The following is a 13,881-nucleotide window of genomic DNA, read 5'->3' as shown; positions in this document are numbered from 1 at the left end:
ATTGTCACCAGTCGGAGACAACCATTATTTCTACAGCGGGACAGTGCACGGTGGTTTTACCTTGAAAACAACACGGCGGACTACAGGCTTCCCTGCATCGGAGCAACGCAGAGAACACGGATTGCTGTAGAGTGAGTACGCTGTGTTGTACTGTTGATATGCTGGGAGCTACTGAAGTATGGGACTTGTGTGTATGCAAACAGAGTGCTTAAAGACTGTATCAAAAGCCCACGAACTGGGCAAGTGATTAACCCAGGAGAACTGTGTCCGGCTGGAAGAGTTGAACGGTGTAAAAAATTACGCAGGGACACAGAAAGGGTGATTTAAATGAAAAACGACTTTATTGTATGTCCGGGGAACAGTGGAACCTGCAACAAAAGAGAGGCGAGAGTTAGAGAACGCTCATTGCTCACTGTTTATCACCTGTATTAATTCTATTCTACACAGCAGTGTTATTACTTACCTTTACGAAAGGTTGGCCGGGTGTTGGGGCCGCACTATACCGCAAACAGGCTTCCGGGGCCGTCGGGATTACAAACCTGTGAGTAGGACGGGGACTACCACAACTCCACAGCGCCATCTGGTGGATGTCCGCGACAACCTGGAAAAGAGAAAGAAGCCACAATACCAAGCCAACACCAAAGAAACTTGGATACAGCAAGCCATTACTTACCTGAGGGTCTCGCTCCATAAAGAAAGTCCTGGACTGTGTTTATTTGAGTTTTGTTATTATTTGTCTTGATAATTGGAACTTCTGTGTGTTCATTTGTGGAATATAAGAGGAAAAGAAAAATCATTAAAACCGAAATCTCCTTGGACCTGGGTCTCTGTCACGTTCTTCTGCACCAAAACAGGCACTACGTACACATCTCATACTTACGTGGACTATACCAGTTCACACTACCTATTGTGTGTTCATTTTTAGCGTTGGTGTTTTGGGGGGAATAACACCAAATTACAAAACAGCAACTGAAATTGAAATGTCTATAAACTAGAAGTTACAAGCAACTTGAGGGCTTCAAAGGCATTCTTGTTCCTATCTGTGTTTCATAGTAACCATGACCCTACCTGCACTTTCTAAACAGTTATAAGCCATCTTTGCATTTGACCTTAAGGAGAGGTCAAATGTCAGTCAGAGATGTTTTTGATAGAGCATATGTGGGTTTTTATGTGTTCCATAATAACCATGACCCTATCTGCGCCTTCTAAGGAGTTATAGGCTAGTTTTTCATTTGACCTTATGGAGAGGTCAAAGGTCACAGTCAAATACATTTTTTGATGGAGCATGTTGGGTTCTTGTGTGTGTTGCAAGTTTTGCATTTGAGATTTTGCAAGGTAATATGTGCAAATATGTGCAATTTGACCATAGCTGAAATTTGATTGGCTCACAGCAGCCATGTTTTTTTTTTAATGTAGCGAGTTGCTTTGCACAACCTTGATAGACAACCTCAGGGAAAAAGTCGTTTGAATATTTCTGACAAATCCAATATGGCTGCCAGACCATGTGACCAATCGACTTGTGTTGAACAAATCTAAATATAGGCCATAAGTGTAGTATGTGCCCCAAGTTTCACATCTGTACCATAAGAGGTTTTGGAGAAGATTTTGTTAAATTGGCCAATATTCACGAAAGATCCAATATGGCTGCCAAACCATGTGACCTATGACTTTGTTTTCTCTCTGACACAATTACCCAAAGGCCTCTACCGCCACTCTATGAAGATTGACGAGTCTACAACATTGTACCTTAAATCAATACTGCAATATGTGCAAATTGGCCATAGCTGAAATTTGATTGGCTCATGACGGCCATGTTTTTCTATGTAGCGACTTGCTTGTAACAAAATTAATACTACAACCAATAGTAGAAGGGCAATTCCAGGATAAAGTGGCCATGGCCATGAAAACAACAAGCTGCATTTATCCAAAACGTATCTTCCTGTATTTTTACTAAAGGGTGTATATATGTGCATGCGGTATTGTTGTTGTTCAGTTTGTGCCTTTTCTTCACTTTACAGACATTTAAAGTTACTTAAAAAAAAAACACATTCTGAAGTCTGACTTCCCTTCATTTTAGGTATCAATGGTAGGATACATGTTTTAGTCACACATTTGTAAATATGTCACATTTTGACTCTATGGGAATGTAATACCAAGTTACTAATATTATTTTTTCTTGGGATAAACTAAAATATTTTACAGTGATTCAAAATAATGGTGTTTAAATAAAACCAAATGTCACATCCATAACATTTCCTTGGTAGAGTTTTTCCTTGGTCGCTCATTTTAATGGGGATTAAAGTGTTTTCTGTCATCTGCTGATCTTACATTTTTCTGTTCATGTTAACACTCCTCCTTAGCATGTGTAGTGTACATGTGCTGAAAGCATGTGTACACTACACGCAAGGGTTACTTTGAAATGTTCTGTAATTTTCATTGATTTAAGATCGCCCAAATACAGGTACCTTTAAACTGCAGTTACATCATGTTAGTTCAGTCATTTCATTCAAAGCACTTGGATTTTACTTTGCATTTTGCATCGCGTTATTATAATAATTCAGGACGCACTTCAAGAATTTTTTTTTATTTCTGTTCCAGTTTACGTGTTTTTAGTTAATAATAGGGGTGCTCTGATAATTGGTAGCCTACAGGCATGGCACCGATATAAGGAAAAAAACACAATTGGCTATCGGCAGACATGATTGAATTTCTTCTAGCACAGAATTTAATGTTTGGTTATTAATGCAATAACACTGACACACTCATTTTCCCAGTGCTGTGTAACGTTTGATCATCCTGCAGTATATGAATCTTAAAAGAGTGGTGTTTTGGATTTTTTTTTTTAATATTTGAAGGCAACAATAGGATAGCGAGTTGTGTGCAGCAGAACAGACTTGATGCTACATTAAATCCAACGATGAAATGCGAGTTGAATATTATTCTGATGCTTATTTTTTATTTTTTTTTTAAATAGGTTGAATCCTAAATAACATTGAAGGTTTAAAATTATTATTATTGTTATTTGTAATCGTGTATCTTGCTCAATCTCATTGGGTGCGGGTGTATTCGGAGGCATTTTGAAGCTGTAATTGATTACGGTGCCTTCTTGTTTAGTAGCTAATTCAAGTTTGACTGAATTATGTAAGCAGATATTTTCATGACATCTTTTTGTTTTGATGAAGTGAACAGTTGAAGCTGTGCTGCATTTTTAAGCACTGTGTGCTTACAATAAGAATGTAATGACTGCTGTTGTAGTTGTCTTTTATTATTTGCTGTTTGAGCCCGGCGAGAGAGCCGGTCTTGTAATCTGTAGTCGTGGGGATGGGGTTAAAACCCCTTCCCTATAACTCTCATGGGAATGTGGCTGGAGCCTTCATAAGGTAATTTATTAATAGGTAATTAAGGCTCCAGCCACGAATATAAAAGACCCACTCTTGGCTCAGAGGGGGTTGGATGTTCAGAGGAGGAACGAGGGCGAGAGGAGCGAGAGAGAATTAAAAAAACAAACATATACAGGATCAGTGAAGGCATTTGCCCGGCTGACCTGTGTTGGCAGAAGCATCCTACCTGCTTCTGGCCTGACGTCATCACACACGCCATCCTGTCACAGTAGGTGATTGATTTATTTTTATTTCCCGAATAAGCAGTGTGAGCTGGTGAAAGTGGCAAGTCCTATTTTACAGCTATTTTACTTTCATTAGTTACACTATCATCTCGCTTCATTCTCCCATCATCTCCCCTTTCTCCACCTTACAGCTGGCTCAGTCTCATTTTGAGGGTGCATCTTCATTGATAAACTTTCCGCCTGCCTTGTTTTATGCTATAGGGGCAGCAGTGTGGAGTAGTGGTTAGGGCTCTGGACTCTTGACCGGAGGAGTTCTACAGGTGCTGTCCTTGAGCAAGGAACTTCACCTAGATTGCTCCAGTAAAAACCCAACTGTATAAATGGGTAATTGTATGTAAAAATAATGTGATATCTTGTAACAATTGTAAGTCGCCCTGGATAAGGGCGTCTGCTAAGAAATAAATAATAATAAATAATAATAATATAGGCAGGCAGCTGTAAGGAGTGAAACCACTGGGACTAAAATATAGCAGCAGCATTACTGCGGCACTTCATGACTGTCAGTACATTCTTATCAACGCTGATTTTTTTGCCATAAAATGTCTGCTGTAAATAAAGTAATTTTTGTAGTAGAGTGGAAAAAAGAAGAAAGAGACGAGTGTCCTACTAAAAATAACACATCTGCAATAATTGTAATCTTGATGGCATGCAGAAAATACCTTAACAGATGTGGCAAAGAATTAACAAAGTTAAGTGAAACAACATAAGTTGAGATTTTTTGTGCATTTTCATATTAACATTAAACTGCATGAATTTCACTTTGCATGTCCTGCTTAAAGGGTACATAAGGACCTTTTTACTTTATTTATTTTTTACATTTTGACCACTTTTTTAAACTTTTAAATTGCATTCCCTGCCTCAAGATAGCTTCCCATGTACTCACATGGACCTTTCAGAACTACATTTCCCACCATCCTCCTGCTCACATATGTAACTGAGATAGATTTACCAGTGAGCAGGAGCATGATGGGAAATGTAGTTCTGAGAGGTCCATGCGGATACATACACACACCTTATGTAAACAGTTGTAACAACACATGGGAACATGAAACACAATAAAATAAAAAGGTCCTTATGTACCCTTTAACATCAGTAGCAGTTTTCTGTTATGACCCCCTGATTGTTAATATTATCATGGTTCTTGTGTTTAGACACTAAACAGCTTTTGTTTAAAGAGTGCATCCTTGTTTATCTTAAACAAACGTGTTTTGCAGTGATGTATTTGCAAGTAACATTAATATCTCAAATCTGTCATACTTCAATTTTGACAAATGAAAAATGTTGGATTAACTGGGTCAAAGTAAACTAGACTAGTATTCACATACAGTTAAACATCGCAAATCTGAGCATCAATAAATTGGGCGGCAGTGTGGAGTAGTGGTTAGGGGCTCTGGACTCTTGTCCGGAGGGTCGTGGGTTCAATCCCCAGTTGGGGACACTGCTGCTGTACCCTTGAGCAAGGTACTTTACCTAGATTGCTCCAGTAAAAAACCCAACTGTATAAATGGGTAATTGTATGTAAAAATAATGTGATATCTTGTAACAACTGTAAGTCGCCCTGGATAAGGGCGTCTGCTAAGAAATAAATAATAATATTAATAATTTCCCAGCACGGTACTGTCACTGCAGAACTCTGCCTGCCGATCTGAATCAAAGCATTCTGCAAAACACGCCTGCAGCAGGCAGAACTAACTTTGTTGCTGGTATTTAATAAATTGTTCCTATTTTCGAAGATGCTGCTCCTCTAGGCGTTTGGATTGAGATGTTTTACTGTGTTCTATAGTTTGTGTATCTTTTTGTAAATAACCCCAACATTTCATTTCAACCTTGTGGGATAAGCCATTACAAAGAAACATTATCAAGAATAATGTCTACATATAAGTGTGTTACTGAGTTCTGAAAATGTGCTCACATTGATTTCATTTCCTGCAAAGGGTGAAAGCGCTATTGTAATATTTCTGTAAGTTTCAGTAGTTGGACGTGTACAAAAGTAGCTGACAGCAGTTACATGGACGTTAAAATCATGATATAATAATACATTGTATTGCTCGGGAACTTACAAATAAATGACCTTCCTGCTTGAAAAATCATATTGTTGGATGGGAAAATGTTTATTTGCATGTAAATCATTATATTATGTGAAGAAGTTTTAGGTTACCAATAATCGGTATAATAATTAATAGTAGAAGATGCTGAACTGGAAATGCTGCCAATCCCTCGGAGTAGATTTTCTACGGAAGGTTCCCAGCCTAGAATAAAGAAAAGGAGACTCTCGCTCTCTAAACTAGGAGGGCTATCCTTGCCTGTTCTTGAGAAATGTTATTTAGCTGCAAGGCTATATTCGGTGCAATACCGGATTTTCAAAAGTGTTAATGCTGGATGTACCCACATGAAACCATTTGGAAAACAATCTATTTACTCCTAACTGGTGCCAAAAAAGAGCCTCTAGAAATCATTCATATATGAACGATGATGTCATGGTGATGGTAGACGCCCATTTTAAGCCTTTTAAACAACCATTGGTTGCTTACCAAATGACTGACATCCCCAAAGGCTCCAAACAAAAGTAAAGTTCGATAGACAGAAAGCTAGATGAGTGAGTTGTTGTTTTTTTCTTTTTTTGTCTGTCAGGAGATTCGGTGATCACAAGTACAAGCTTACCAGAAATCATACTAAATCATCCAAAATGTTTATAAACCCAAAGATAAATCGACAAAATATTAACTGTAGTGAAATATTCATAGGATAAACATCAGAGATGACTGTCCAATCAAAATGCATGTCAGTAAAGCCCCAGGCCATTAGAAATACCTTTTATTATGAGGTGCAGCATTTCAGTATCTTAGGTTTCGGTAGTACGCACCCGTCAAACAATTTGGTGAAAATGATCCTGATACACAAGCTGAAAGTCACGTTCTGTCAGTCAGACCTCAGACAGGTAGAATGTTCACCGGAGCGGAAGGGTTAAAAGCAGCAGGAGATGGTGCCTCCCTCCCGCGTCAGTGCAGGGGTGGTAGCGGTTAGCTGAGCATAATAAAATAATTGGCCATTCCAAATTAATAATAAAAATAATTGGCAACGACTAAATTTATTTAAAAAAAAAGACGTAAAGCACAGGTCTATAGTCGTTTTTTCTCTGGAAAAAGCAGAGAAAACCATTCAATGGCTGAGTGAGACCGATAGAAGCCGAGAAAAAGGGGCAGATCTGAGCAGTACACATAGCCCCGGCACCACAGAGATAACATCCAGCGCTCAAAGAATATCACTGACATTTGCAGAGCTTTTTGAGATCTTATAATAATAAAATAATGACTTGGATCGCATTATTGAGGAATTTGGTGATATGAGGAATTTTATCAGTAGGCATGACTATGAAGAGGTATGTGGAAAATAAAGCAAACACGGGGTGGGGCGGTGCTGGAGATGCAGTACTGAGTGTCCTGTTGATATGCAGTGCCTTTTAAACCCGTTTTACTGTGAAAAAATACTTTTAAGCAGCGCGTCTAAAATAAACTGCGTGTGTGAAAATAAATTGGACCTGACACGCCTGAGACACACTGAATAAATGGACCGCAAAGGGTTAAACACTTCTGCCTCTGTGTTCAGGCAGGGGTAATGTCTTCAGCAAGGGCTGGTCGATATGATGTTATTGGGCACACTCTGCAGTTCAGTGGGTATGCGCATGCATACGGGGCCACAGCCAGCCTAGGTCTGTGCTCAAGCGTAAACGGGGGCTCAAATGAGAAGAATCTTTGAATCTGATCAAACCTAAGCCAGTTCAGATCTGAGTTAAGTGTAAAAACACCAATAGAGAACTGATCGTAATACTTCATTTCATTTCTGTTTTCAGGACTGCCCTATCTTGGTGAAAGCCAAAGAACAAATATGGAGTCTGTTTACATTAAACAGGAGGTGGTTCAGGAATTGGTACCTAACTGCATTAAACAGGAGATGCCTGAACTGGAGCCCGTCCACATTAAAGAAGGGACTGAACTAGAGCCTGTCCACACTAAAGAAGAAGAGACTGAACTAGAGCCTGTCCACATTAAAGAGGAAGAGACTGAACTGGAGCCTGTCCACATTAAAGAAGGGACTGAACTAGAGCCTGTCCACACTAAAGAAGAGACTGAACTAGAGCCTGTCCACACTAAAGAAGAAGAGACTGAACTAGAGCCTGTCCACACTAAAGAAGAAGAGACTGAACTAGAGCCTGTCCACATTAAAGAAGAAGAGACTGAACTAGAGCATGTCCACATTAAAGAAGAAGAGACTGAACTGGAGCCTGTCCACATTAAAGAAGAAGAGACTGAACTGGAGCCTGTCCACATTAAAGAAGAGACTGAACTGGAGCCTGTCCACATTAAAGAAGAGACTGAACTGGAGCCTGTCCACATGAAAGAAGAGACTGAACTGGATCCTCTCTACATTGAAGAGGAGCCTATTGGCTTGTTGCTTAAAGGTTCAGAAAACATATCCCGGCCAAAGATATCACATCAATGTAGTGGATATGGGAAGAGCTTCAGTCAGTCAGGAACCCTAAAAACACACCAGCGAATTCACACTGGAGAGAAGCCATATCACTGTTTTGAATGTGGGGTGAGCTTCACTGTGTCAGGAAGCCTAAAAACACACCAGCGAATTCACACTGGAGAGAAGCCGAATCACTGTACTGAATGTGGGAAGAGCTTCGTTCAGTTAGGTGACCTAAAAAGACACCAGCGAATTCACACTGGAGAGAAGCCATATCACTGTACTGACTGTGGGGAGAGCTTCAGACAGATTGGAAGCCTAAAAAGACACCAGCGAATTCACACTGGAGAAAAGCCTTGTCGCTGTACTGAATGTGGAAAGAGCTTCAGTGAATTGGGACACCTAAAATCTCACCAGCGAATTCATACTGGAGAGAAGCCATATCACTGTAATGAATGTGGGCAGAGCTTCAATCAGTTAGGAGTCCTAAAAAGACACCAGCGAATTCACACTGGAGAGAAGCCATATTACTGTACTGCATGCGGGAAGAGCTTCCGTCAGTCAGGAGACCTAAAAGCACATCAGCGAATTCACTCTGGAGAGAAGCTGTATCCCTGTACTGAATGTGGGGAACGCTTTAGTAGGTTTAGAGACCTTAAAAGACACCAGCAAATTCACACTGGAGAGAAGCCGTATCACAGTACTGAATGTGGTAAGAATTTCAGTCAGTTAGGAAGCCTACATATACACAAGCGAAATAACACTGGAGCCAGCCTCCCTCACAATCCCTCACCTCTCCACCCTGCTTGTTTGAATGTGTGGATAGCTGTCTGATTCTCTGATTAATGCTCTCTCTCTCTCTCTCTCTCTCTCTCTCTCTCTCTCTCTCTCTCTCTCTCTCTCTCTCTCTCTCTCTCTCTCTCTCTCTCTCTAGTGAATGAAGGGGGTCCCCAGAGTGAGAGCCAGTCTGAATCCAGAGACACAGAGAAGGGGAGCTTGTCAAACTGAAGGAGACAGACCCATTCTTTCAGAATGAACTGGACAGCCCTGGGATTCAGCTCCACTCCTGCCCCTGAATTGGAAATGAATCTCACTCATGCTGTGAGGATTTAGGACAGAGTTACAGGGTCATTCTACTTAGAAGGGACACGTTGGAAATATATGCCAAGCTTTTTCTCTGAACAATTATATGTGTGACATGAACCCAACACATTAACACGAGAACCGCCGGGTTTATGCTACTACCTAGAACCGCCAGCAGTCGTCATTTTGACGGGTATATTTTAAACAGCTTTGATATGAAAATGAAACACAAACTGTCAGACACAACTCAAAAGTTTTATTTATGAACATCATATCTAACATTTGCATAGCAGAAACATTGTATTTAAATGAAAAATAAACATAAAGGCCTTTTTTTAAATTAGTGCATATAATGCATGACGTAAAAACATGAAAAACTATAATAAAATAAACATTTCAAAAGAAGATGTTGTGTAAACAGCTGTAATCTGTTCTATGTACATACGAAATTGTAAAAACTAAGTAATTATTTACAAAAATAACATAAAAGGCTTTATTTTCGAAATGAGTACATATAATGTATGACGTAAAAAAATGAAAAACTAATAATAAACATTTCAAAAGGAGATATTGTGTAAACAGGTGTAAACTGCTATATGTACATACAAAATGGTGAAAACGAAGTAATTATTTACATTATCACATTAGCTTACTGCATAGCACGACTTCAAAAAATGAAAAACAATAATAAAATGAAATGTGCATTCAGGGAAACGTACTTCAAAGTAGCCCCCATATTCGCACAATCCACACAGATGTAACACTTATCAACTTGTTCTGTGCATTTACCACATACTGCTCTTTCACACTGGACACAGACATCAGAAGTTTTATTTTTACTGCATTTAGTTACCTGGCATTGTTTTCTGTTGTGTGTGTCTCTTGATGTGCACTGTATCCAGATTGAGCTGCGTTTCCCTGCCGCTTTGCAGTTTTCTGATTGAAATGTTTCTGCCAAAGCTCTGTGGCTAGCATCATAAGAGGTCTCTCCTACTGATATTTTCCCCGGTGCATTCATTGTACAAAACTAAGGAATTGATGGCTGCCATGTCCAGTACATTGTAAAATACAGCAACAGAAAACCAGTGATTGCTTTCACTGAGTACTACGTTTTGAGCAGATGGTGGAAATGCTCTTCTTTGTTTACTGTTGCAACCAACTGTTTTGCTAATTACAGTGAAATAATCTTTGCACAGGTAGGGGTAGGGGTAGGGTCCGCTGCCAACCAAAACTTGATCCCAAACGTGACAGGTTTGTTTGTGCAGCAACACCGTGCTTTTGTCAGAAACAGCTGCTTGTCCATGTAGTGTTTTATGTTTAGCTTGAAACGGGCAACGCTGTTTTCAATGAAGTCGTTCCAAATTTCTGATGCCAAGGCAAATATATCTGTAGCTGCACTCAAATCAAAACGCAAAAATAAAGATTTCTCGAAAAATTCTTGTAATAGTAATATTATAAGACAGCAGACTATATATGCTCACGTAGACAGCCAGACAGCAAGGAATTGATATGATTACAATAGAGATTTGGATAACGCATATCTAGACGTCAAGAGCAATATCCTATTCAAATACATACTGCTGTAAGCTTAGTGGAGGTACAGATAACAAACTGGCTTGTATACATGTAAAAATAGCGTACTGTAGGTTATATTAACAAAAAAAGCATGTATTGAAACAAGCCGTCAAAATGACTACTTTTGGCGGTTCTAGGTAGAAGTGCTCATAAGTTTTTTATTTTTTGCGATTCTTACTTTCAAACGCCATCAGTATATTTAATACATGTATTTAGGAAAAGTCAAGAACAGACAACCGCGGATCTTTAACACACGCAGAGTAATTTAAATTTTAAAAGTGAAAACCGTCAAAATGACTACTGTGGCGGTTCTAGTGTTAAACAAAGCTGCCAATAACATTTATGATATTTTTAAAATGTAATTTGAGCTATAAATGGCATTACTGTTCCAATGTCAGTGAGTACAGTATACAATACAGAAGTGAATTGTTTAAAAGCACCCAAAACTAAGAATATCTTCATGGGTGTGGCAGCAGTGTGTGCTTCATCTAACTAGTATGGCCTCTAAGCTCTTGCACCAGTGCAGACACACGCTGAAGCAACCTTGTGTTTTTTGTTTTTATTTTAGGTTGTGCAAACTTTGGAGCAAAAGCTGTTTTGGTTTTGCATGAATTTGAATGAATGAATCTGCTTTGCTGAGTGTTTAAATACCGAGAAACCCCAAGCTTGTTGTCTACTGGAGCCCTGCTTCAGTGCCATGGGATTGAAATACAATGTGTAGATTGTTGTATATCCAATTATTGTGACAGACCACAATATTAGAGCTGTATAAATATAATACTGTAAAACATGAAAGGTTAGCAAGCAAACCATTTTCACTAATGTTACTTTTGTTACAAATCTGCAGAACCTACATGCAGCAACATTGCCATCATTACTACATTCATAGTTTATACAGTTTGAATAATTGATCTAAACAATCTGCAGAATGAAGTTGCCTCAGACTGTTTGACAGTAACAGAGCTGGTGCTTTTGTGGAATCACCATTAGCTGCTTATTCCTTTTGGGCAAAATATGGCCTGCTTGTTTCTATTTTTTATTAGTATGCTATTATTAGAGTGACGCAGGGTCTTCTGGTTTTCATTCCAACTTAAACTCTCAATTAACATAATTGATCTAATTATTTGTTCATTGGACATATTTCATATTTTTCAAGGTCTTTTACAGTTGATGATTTAAAAAAAATGCACTTGATTCAAGGTACACAACCTATGAAACATTTTGAGACCTGGAGAGAAGTGTTAAATGTGTCCAGTTAATCAAATCATTAGACCAATTAAGTGATTGAGAGCTCGGGTGGAACTAAACCAGAAGACACTGCGGCCCTCCAGGAACTGAGTTTGACAGCCCTGTCCTGAGGCAAGCTTTGCGATTTAGAAAGGATTTCATTGACATTTTGAGTTCCTGTATGTTTTCCAGTATCTGGTATATAAAGGGTACATTATGGTGTTTCCATTACCTCTGTATGTAAAAGGTTTGTCATTGTTTAAACTGTTAATGATTCCTGAGATACAGATCTGCAGTGGAACTGAACAAACACAAGGGAGACATTGAAAAATACAAGCTTGCCAAAGAGGGAGATGCTGCATCTGTATCATGGAATTCCTTTGCTAGTGTATCATGATGTAAGCCCTGGAGTGTGGGCTCAGTCTTCTCTGCTGCCTGCTTGTTCTCAGTGTGTGAGTTCAGCTGCATTTCCAGTGTCCTGAGCTGGGCTTTGAACCCACTGGGGACGCAGCTGAGAACAAGCCAGACCCACGACTCAGGGATAAAATAACAAGATTAGAAAGCTTATATGTAGAACTCTTTTTTATTGATTTGAAAATTAGACATTTTGAAATCTAACAAATGCTGTACTGGTATTATGGCTTCTGGTAGACTTTTGTGATATAATTGTGTAGTTTCTTTGATTACATGAAGGTAAATAAAAGATTTAAATTATGTTGATGTGTTTTTTTTTTAATGGATTGGGGTGTGACTTGAAGAGCCTGAACTGTCCCAGTGTCCATGGGGTCATACTGCACATGAAAGACTCCTTTTTGAAATACACTGACAGCAGACTGTGGATCCAAACCAACATACAAATGCACCCTGTGCACTTAGACTGATAACCCTGTTTCCAGAGTCAGACAAGAGCGTTCTGGGCATCTCATTAAAGGGGAGATACAGACGTGCTCAAATTTGTTGGTACCCTTACAGCTCATTGAAATAATGCTTCATTCCTCCTGAAAAGTGATGAAATTAAAAGCTATTTTATCATGTATACTTGCATGCCTTTGGTATGTCATAGAATAAAGCAAAGAAGCTGTGAAAATAGATGAATTATTGCTTATTCTACAAAGATATTCTAAAATGGCCTGGACACATTTGTTGGTACCCCTTAGAAAAGATAATAAATAATTGGATTATAGTGATATTTCAAACTAATTAGTTTCTTTAATTAGTATCACACATGTCTCCAATCTTGTAATCAGTCATTCAACCTATTTAAATGGAGAAAAGTAGTCACTGTGCTGTTTGGTATCATTGTGTGCACCACACTAAACATGGACCAGAGAAAGCAAAGGAGAGAGTTGTCTGAGGAGATCAGAAAGAAAATAATAGACAAGCATGGTAAAGGTAAAGGCTACAAGACCATCTCCAAGCAGCTTGATGTTCCTGTGACAACAGTTGCAAATATTATTAAGAAGTTTAAGGTCCATGGATCTGTAGCCAACCTCCCTGGGCGCGGCCGCAAGAGGAAAATCAACCCCAGAGTGAACAGAAGGATAGTGCGAATGGTAGAAAAAGAACCAAGGATAACTGCAAAAGAGATACAAGCTGAACTCCAAGGTGAAGGTACGTCAGTTTCTGATCGCACCATCCGTCACTTTTTGAGCGAAAGTGGGTTCCATGGAAGAAGACCCAGGAGGACTCCACTTTTGAAAGAAAAACATAAAGCCAGACTGGAATTTGCTAAAATGCATATTGACAAGCCACAATCCTTCTGGAAGAATGTCCTTTGGACAGATGAGTCAAAACTGGAGCTTTTTGGCAAGTCACATCAGCTCTATGTTCACAGATGAAAAAATGAAGCTTTCAAAGAAAAGAACACCATACCTACAGTGAAACATGGAGGAGGCTTGGTT

The 13,881-nt window shown here is 39.1% G+C and overlaps 2 protein-coding genes across 3 annotated transcripts in view; one reads left to right on the top strand and one right to left on the bottom strand.

The window, feature by feature from the left end:
- LOC131709380 (zinc finger protein 79-like) overlaps positions 1–13,881 on the bottom strand; it is a 237,825-nt gene that overhangs the window by 102,522 nt on the left and 121,422 nt on the right. The gene's annotated exons all lie outside the window — the stretch shown is intronic.
- LOC117970553 (zinc finger protein 501-like) lies at positions 7,432–12,694 on the top strand. Of its 2 annotated transcripts, none has more exons than XM_059011877.1 (2): positions 7,432–8,807; positions 9,039–12,694. In XM_059011877.1, the coding sequence occupies exons 1-2, from the start codon at positions 7,511–7,513 to the stop codon at positions 9,101–9,103; spliced, it is 1,362 nt and encodes a 453-aa protein (XP_058867860.1). In that variant the 5' UTR covers positions 7,432–7,510; the 3' UTR covers positions 9,104–12,694. The 2 variants fall into 2 exon arrangements, with proteins under 2 accessions (XP_058867860.1, XP_058867859.1); XM_059011876.1 differs by having other exon boundaries at positions 7,446–8,807; positions 9,030–12,694.

The sequence above is a fragment of the Acipenser ruthenus genome, chromosome 43 (assembly GCF_902713425.1).
Source record: "Acipenser ruthenus chromosome 43, fAciRut3.2 maternal haplotype, whole genome shotgun sequence".
In the NCBI taxonomy this organism is placed as follows: domain Eukaryota; kingdom Metazoa; phylum Chordata; class Actinopteri; order Acipenseriformes; family Acipenseridae; genus Acipenser; species Acipenser ruthenus.
Note: the sequence above shows the minus strand (reverse complement) of the source record. Positions and strands in the feature narration are given on the sequence as shown.

Excerpts from the sequence above, each read along its gene's own strand:
- LOC117970553 (XM_059011876.1), top strand. The coding sequence starts at position 7,511 with ATGGAGTCTGTTTACATTAAACAGGAGGTGGTTCAGGAATTGGTACCT. Across the intron at positions 8,808-9,029 it reads GTATCACAGTACTGAATGTG|TGAATGAAGGGGGTCCCCAG; the intron begins GTAAGAATTTCA and ends CTCTCTCTCTAG.